Source organism: Cheilinus undulatus, linkage group 14, assembly GCF_018320785.1.
Source record: "Cheilinus undulatus linkage group 14, ASM1832078v1, whole genome shotgun sequence".
Classification (NCBI taxonomy): Eukaryota; Metazoa; Chordata; class Actinopteri; order Labriformes; family Labridae; genus Cheilinus; species Cheilinus undulatus.
This window is the reverse complement of record NC_054878.1, coordinates 42687588-42695046: the sequence shown is the minus strand read 5'-3', so window position 1 is coordinate 42695046 and position 7459 is coordinate 42687588. Positions and strand designations below refer to the sequence as shown.

Genomic DNA, 7459 nt, shown 5'->3' with positions numbered 1-7459 from the left:
CTAAACTGACCCCTTGAGGAGCTACAGAGTTGAGTTGAGACTTTTATTCCCAGCATAAAAGTAAAAATAAACAGAAAACAAAAAAACTAAAAACTAAAGAGAAAAATATTAATCTTGAAAACAGTGAAGATGTAAAGCAGGAGAAACTGTCAGCAGAAAGTTAAAGTTGATTAGCAGGTTTGAACAGAATGGGAAGAAGTGAATGAATGAATGAAAGAAATTTATTTCAGTTCACTTGAAACAAATAAAACATTTTTACAAGCTCAAAGTGAAATTTCTGAATTTCCAAGGTAACTGAAAGGGTGTAGGAAGAAGCTAAAGCTTATTAAAAAACCTTCCCTTCTAATCTTACAGAAACATAACCATCACAGGAAGTAAACTCTTATTTAGGCATCTGGTGTCTGCTCCACCATCTGAGCTAAAATAACAAGTTATATTTATTTATGTGAATATAAATGAGCATACATGATATCTAATATATGATTACAGCTTTAAATCCTTCAGAAAAGCACAAATATTAACAATATTATTCATAGAAAAATAGACCTATTTATATAAAAGAGAGCAGATAAAAATACAAATATTAACAGGAAAATTGAGTCTGCAGACCCCTTGAGGAAGTCAAACCTCTTCCTCCTCCCTGTACAGAGGGAAAATCAGTGCCTTATACTCATTTGAATCTGTAAAGTCCTGATCCATCATCCTGCAGAGCTGAGCCTTTGAGGGACTAAAACAGATGGAGTTTCCAGTCAAGGTTCCTAGTTGTGGTTTGTGTAGAGAGAAACCTTAAACACACTTGTTGTATACAGCTGTCTATCTATAGAGACTGATTCCTCATGCTTCTTTGCTATTTCACCAAAAGGTGGCGCTACAGGATGTGGTTAAATATTAAACACATACATTCATGTCTATAAAGGGAATCTGATGGAGTGATGTGCATCCTTAGTTTCAGACAGAAGCCTACATTTATACATGTCTGCTCATTTTCAGTTGATTTACATTTGATCATATTTCGGCTCCTTTTTCAAGGGAAAACCAAGATCTTCAATACAAGAGTTAGTGACAGGATTAGGGAGGTTCTCCTTCTTGTAGAGGAAAGATGACATGAACTCCTCTGATCATGATGTTGTTGGTCTGTGTAGTCTGACAGAGACACAAGTGTTGGTCAATCCTCTGCAGAAGCTCTGATGTTTTCATAGTTCACTGTCTCATCTTCATCATCCTCATCCACCTGTGAAAATCAACACAATCAAAGCAACACTCTGAAACACTCAGACTGATTGTAGCCCCTATACTAACAAAGACTAGACTGAACAGCCTCCTAAAATCAGCTGAGCAGTAACTAAACTCCACTCTCACTGCTTTTAAAAACTCACCACCTTATCATTCCTCTGTGATTGTTTCCCTGAAAGATGAGGGGAAGAGTGGATTTTTGCTTCCACAGAGAAAATACATGTTTATATAAACTTCTTGTGTGTAAATTGAATCTGTGAATGTTCTCACCTTTAGTTCTTGTTCATATGTTGACAGTCACAACAGTTATGATGAGAGCTGATAAACCCACAGAGACAACGATGAACCTGGCTGCAGAGAGAATGAGAGCAAATCAAATCTTTGTTGTAGGTTTCTATGAAAGAAAGTTGAAATGTCATTTATATGTAATAACACATTCATTTGTTTTTACAAACATAAATGATTAGAATAAGTTCATCACTAGTACTGTGCAGATTAGAAGAGTCATTGGTTCCTGCTGCTGTGATATGTTCAGTCGGTCCTGTTGGTGTCATTGTTGCTGATGTTGTTGTTTCTTTTGGGTCATTTTTTGTGTCCTCACCTGAACAAATGAACACAACTCATCAAACTGTTCAGTCCACAAACATTTAAAACCATCTTTGGTGTTTAAATACTAAAAGACTGAATGTTTATAACAGAATGTTTCAGGTTTCAGTCATCATACTTCCTTTTACTGCTCAGTCATTAGAATAATCATAATAACATAATAACAGTAATAATTCTGACCTGGTTTCTCAGCTGAGGGCTGAAGTCTGAGGGTAAAGAGCTCCACTTTGTTATCAGCAGTAACTTCACAATCCAGAGAGTTTGGTTTTGGTTCAGAAGTCTTGAAGGTCACAGAGGTGTAGCAGTAACTCTCTGATATCCTCACACCTTGATAATGTTCTCTCACATCTTTACCCTCATACAGCCACCTCAGAGAGTGTTCACATGGTTCATATGATGACAGAGAGCAGGTTACAGCCACCTCATCTCTGTCCACATTCTCAGTCATTAAGAGAAATAGAAATATGACTTCATGTCACAATGAAGATAGAGGTTAGCTTTGTGTGGAAATAAAAGTTTAACTCCAGAAGCAGAAGGCTGGATCAGACTACATGATTTTTATTTTCTGATGGCACCATGTCACACTAGGCAACAAAAATCTTGTCCAGTCTCGCTGACAGACTGTTAACACTGGTGTGATCCTGACCAAAGACAAGTTTCTGTCCCAACAGACAGAAATGCTTTCAGAGTCTGAATCTGTCTTTGCTACTGTGAGTTCATGGATCATTAGGGAGGAGGGTCATGAGTCAATCATTGCTACTTGTGCTCAGAAAAGAAGAAGAAACAATTATAGACTCATCACTTTGTAACAAGCAGATGACAATGTAGACCAGCTATCCTTCAAATAAAACCAGAGGTATGAACATGATAACATCAACAAAATGATCCCAGATAGCCAGGATTAATTCCTTCACCTCATCATTTTACTCCACTCAGGATCACATCAGGCCATCATCAATTTCACATGAAGCCACAAGAAAAGTATTAAATTCAGAAGATGCCTTTAAACCAACATGCTAACAGCCAAAATGCTGAACTCAGGATGTAAAAAAGGTAAGAAGAAAAGATAATCTGTGACATCACTGCTGAGGATGATTTAGTATCTTATCAGTTTGCTTAAACACTTTTTTTATCTGAGGTTGCAGATCATCAAACACTCACCTGTTGTCTGACGACTGAAGGGGAAATGTTGAACTCTTCCAGTGTCCCGTTCTGTGACTTCACACTTCAGCAAGATATCTCTGGATGCATGAGCTTTTGGGATTCGGGCGATGGCACAGCATCCAGAGTCAGACTGTGATGTTTGTACATGTTGGTTATTCTCATCCTGGTCTGAACCCTCATTAAACCACTTCACTGTGTGTCTACAACCTCCAGGTGTCCTCACATCACAGGTGACTGACAGATAACTGTGGTCTGTATGTTCAGTAACTGTGAAGATGAGGATGTAGAGAGAGACAAGAGTTAAACTGACTTCATCACTGTTGTTGAAATAAACAGTTAAAAATATCAGATGAAGCTGAAAAAAAAATTATAAACACTTACTGTTGACAACAGACAGATAACTCAGAGTATCTCCTTGTGATCCCAATTTCTCCTGTCTACAGAAATAATGCCCAACATCCTCTTGTGTGACCTTCGTCATCACCAGAGAACAATCCTCTGTAACACTCAGTCTGTCTGATTTAGCTCCAGCATTTTTATTTACCCATCCACGTTCAATCAGCTCCACTGTTCTTGTGTTTGTTGAATCTATAAAGAGCCATGTAGTACCACCACATCTCTGCTGATGGTTGATCACGTTCTCACAAGGCAAAGTCACGTCTTCTCCTTGTTTGATGGTGAAGAAATGTCGATTCCCACTCACTGTAACAACAAGAGAAACTTCAATCAGAAACTGTCTGTTGTGTTTACAGATAGTCAGATATAGTTTTTAAAGTTCCAGCAGGTTAACATCCAGTGGTTATACTCTTCATTTAACCCACATTTCCTTTAGCAGCACATAAAAAAGCATAAACAGCCTGTGTTAGTCTGCTCTAGCAGATTTACTAAACTTCAAATCAGCTTTTAGTATCTGAACATTCACACCAACCTCTGCTGCTTGACTTCAGGTTGTAATGATCATTATGAAATGATGACGAGGGAAGCATGTTGATGGAAAGTAGTGTCATCTGCTCTGATTGTGTTTCTAGATCTCCCAGAGAACCACAAAGTAAGACCCGCCCACTCTGCCTCTGATTGGCTAACCCTGAAATTCTCAGCCAACCAAACAACAGAGGCAGTAACAATCACTAAATAGAGGCACACACATTTAAAAACCTGTGTGTGCAGATATGTTATTGATTAAATTAGTGTCCAATGATAAAACATTAATGTTAACAAGCATTTTAACATTTTTGTAGATAAGATCAAACACTTCATGTTTAAATTTATACTTGACCATATTTAAGTCATATATTTTTAATTCTAGAGAGGTGTAAACTGATATATAGCTGTTAGATACAAGAAAAAATCACTTTGGTGAAGGTCAGAATCTTCTGGAAACTGTGTCTGAGGGTTTAAAGAACAAATTTTCTATAAAAAATGATTGATGAGTGAGGCCCAATGATGTTTATTAATTAATCAATGTCGAATTCATGTTAAATTCCTGTTGCTCACCATGATTTATGATGATTTTTATGTTATTAGTTCACATTTATATAGATGCAGAAAAATGTTTTTACAGTTACATTATTAAAAAAGAAACAAATATGTTGGATGCTATTGTTGCTTTAGTTAAATGTTGCCTGGTTCAGTAAATGCATCTCTTTGATAGTATTATGAGCATTTTTATAATGTTAACATTGTGCAGAGATCCAGAATTTTAATGTTGATGAAAATGTTTTATTCTCGTTTTACTGAATCAGTTTTAACCTCCTCTATCATCACTTGATACTGCTCCTCTAACATTAAAGATAGAAACAGACTGCAGGGTATTGTCAGAGTTTCAGAGGTGAGCATTACTACTGCTACTGATCCAGCACACATGGGTTTACAGTACATGACTAAATCATGTCTGCTGAGGGCCCCTACTGGGACTTTCAAGGCCCAGACACTTGTGTGGGTGTTATGACTCCTAGTGTAAGTACCCCTCTTTTTGATGTGTGCAAAAAACTTTAAACTACAGTGCTTAACAAATTTATTAGACCGCCCTAACCAAAGTAAGGTTTATGCCACAGTAGCCCTAAATTAACAGCATTGGTAATTACCAAAATCAGTTTTTATGTTTCTGCAATGGTTAATACACCAATATGTAGAAGCTCTTTAACAGAAAAGATATTTCAATGCTAAAATATAATTATTATTGTTATCCATAAATTTTCAAATTTACTGATAACAAAAGAAAACTGAAAAAAAATGGTAACACACATTAATATTTCTTGATTTATATGTCAAATTATAGTTATTTACTTGCATTCTTGAACAGAAAAACGAGTTTTAGTGGTTGAATGTAATGCTTGATTAATTTCTGACTTCTCAGAGAAGCCCAGTGAGCCGGCTCAAATTTGGGTGAATTCAGTTTGAAATTCCTCATTCCTGTTGGTAAAACGTGGAGAGCTCACTGAAAATGAAAGAGTCCGCATTAAAGCACTTCATGATGCTGGATGGTCTCTAAAACAAATCTGACAGGTGGTCTAATAAATTTGTTAAGCACTGTATATAACATCAATAATGATTTGTTCAGTAATTTGTCTGTTAAATTTCTCTATGAAAGTTTTCTCACCTGTAAAGTGAAGCAGCGCTGTCAGAATGACAGAAATGTGAATCCATCTGAGCTCATCCATGGTGATTCTCCGTCTCTCTTCTTCAGCTCTCACACTCCCAACAGTCTGATCTTCTACTGTAGAGCTGTTTTAGAGAGATGCTGCTACCGCTCACTGTGGTTTATATCAGCTCACTTCCTCAAAGTGGCGTTGACTCTGTCCTTTCCTCAGTCAATTTCTTGTAAAAGTCTCAAAGACAAAAACAATGTCAACATTTTAGTTTCAACAGTTTAAATGAAGTTTTCTGTCCACAGAGACAGACATGAATCTGAAATAGTAAATCAGTAACATTAGATGGTATTAAAGCTCATAAATAGTGTGAAGACCACACTCTAATGATGCCATGATGTATGTGTAACAGTGTTATCTTTCACCTCCAGGGTAGAGAGGAGGAAGTTGTGGGTGCTAAGAATAAAATTCTAAATAAATATCTGCATTCATGCACTTTTATCTATAGAGTTCATTCAAATGAATCAGGGTTGGTAGTGATGTTTGGACAAAGAGTCAAGCTACAAAAATTCCCCCCAATGTTTATGACCAAAAAGAACGAGAAGAAGACCACATTTTAAGATCTGTTGCTTCCTCTTTTTATCAGTAAAGTCATTTTTTTCTGAGTTTCAGAGGAGGAGCATTGCTGAGAATGTGGGCACAACAGCAACACATTTTAACTATTTATTATTAGGCAGATAAATATCAGAAACACAAAAGGTTCTCAGGACAAAATTCAACTCTTTATAAGGACATGAGACAGACAGACACCAACCTCTGAGCAAGGATGCTTTTGAAACTGTAGGCGGTCTTAGATATTATCATTATAATTTCAAACATTTATGGCTTGTTTTGGGGGTCTTGACATGACTAAAAAGTTTCACAAACCTTCCAGAAAATTCTCCCTCAGTGGAAATGTACATATTTTAGTGGTTTCTTACAACTCCATTGTGCAGAGACCTGATCAGAAAATCAGCACACATATGTATCATGACTAGATGAAGAAAAACGTCTCTTGGAACCATCATTTAAAATGTGTAGGAAACTCACTGCCAACAGTTTTGGTCACATTTTGGCATTTTTGGCTGATGAACAGGTTGCATATTTTTTTAAACTCCTCTGAGTGATTTCATCCGGTTGATTCCTGATTTTATTTTTGCTCATTCAAGACAACTTGGAGCTTAAAAACACATAAAATACGAGTTCAGCCAATAATCTCACTTTGAAGTTTGTTTAATCATCTATTTGGCAACATAATATATTTGGCACCAGGCTCCGACTTAATCACTCCTCACAGATTTTACATACAGAATTTGAGGAGTGATACTATAACAACTTAACCCCCAGTCAGAGCCAGCAGGTGGATGCTGGGGTGGAGGTGGGTTGAAGGTGAGAGCACAGGCGCAGCAATGCAGCAGAGGAAGAGAAAGTAAATCTTGCGGCTTAAATAGCCCACTAGTTTAGGAGGATGTGAGTCATGTGATTTGATTAAGATGCATGTCAGGTGTGAATAATTATGCTTGAGATTACTGGCAGAAGTAACTCGCAGACCTTATTTAATTTTTCACCAAAGAGCAGGGTCGTGACCAGGGACCAAATTTAGAAAAGCTTTTTTCTGCTTTCTTGCAGTCTTTCAGGAACAATAAACACTCTGAGATCGACGGTGCTTATGCCAATCATCACCAAACTGAACAGGAACGATCACACATTGATCCTGAATATATTCATACATCAATATCATTACTTTGGGTCAGCGCCCCCCTTCTGCCAGTTGAACATTTCCTCCTCTGATCGTTGATTTTTCTCTTAAAACATTCTGCCCCTGCACA

At 37.1% G+C, this 7459-nt stretch overlaps 1 protein-coding gene across 5 annotated transcripts; it reads right to left on the bottom strand.

Moving 5' to 3' along the window:
• Nucleotides 1–284: 284 nt before the first annotated feature.
• LOC121521637 lies at nucleotides 285–5868 on the bottom strand. 5 transcript variants are annotated; one of them, XM_041805755.1, is made up of 8 exons: nucleotides 5603–5868; nucleotides 3385–3705; nucleotides 3001–3270; nucleotides 2020–2307; nucleotides 1721–1834; nucleotides 1504–1584; nucleotides 1377–1405; nucleotides 285–1231 (listed from the first exon to the last, which is right to left on the bottom strand). In XM_041805755.1, exons 1-6 carry the CDS (start codon nucleotides 5661–5663, stop codon nucleotides 1517–1519), a joined length of 1122 nt encoding a protein of 373 aa, XP_041661689.1. In that variant the 5' UTR covers nucleotides 5664–5868; the 3' UTR covers nucleotides 285–1231; nucleotides 1377–1405; nucleotides 1504–1516. The 5 variants fall into 5 exon arrangements, with proteins under 5 accessions (XP_041661689.1, XP_041661692.1, XP_041661688.1 ...); XM_041805758.1 differs by having other exon boundaries at nucleotides 1380–1405; XM_041805754.1 differs by having other exon boundaries at nucleotides 285–1405.
• Between the last annotated feature and the right edge of the window lie 1591 nt (nucleotides 5869–7459).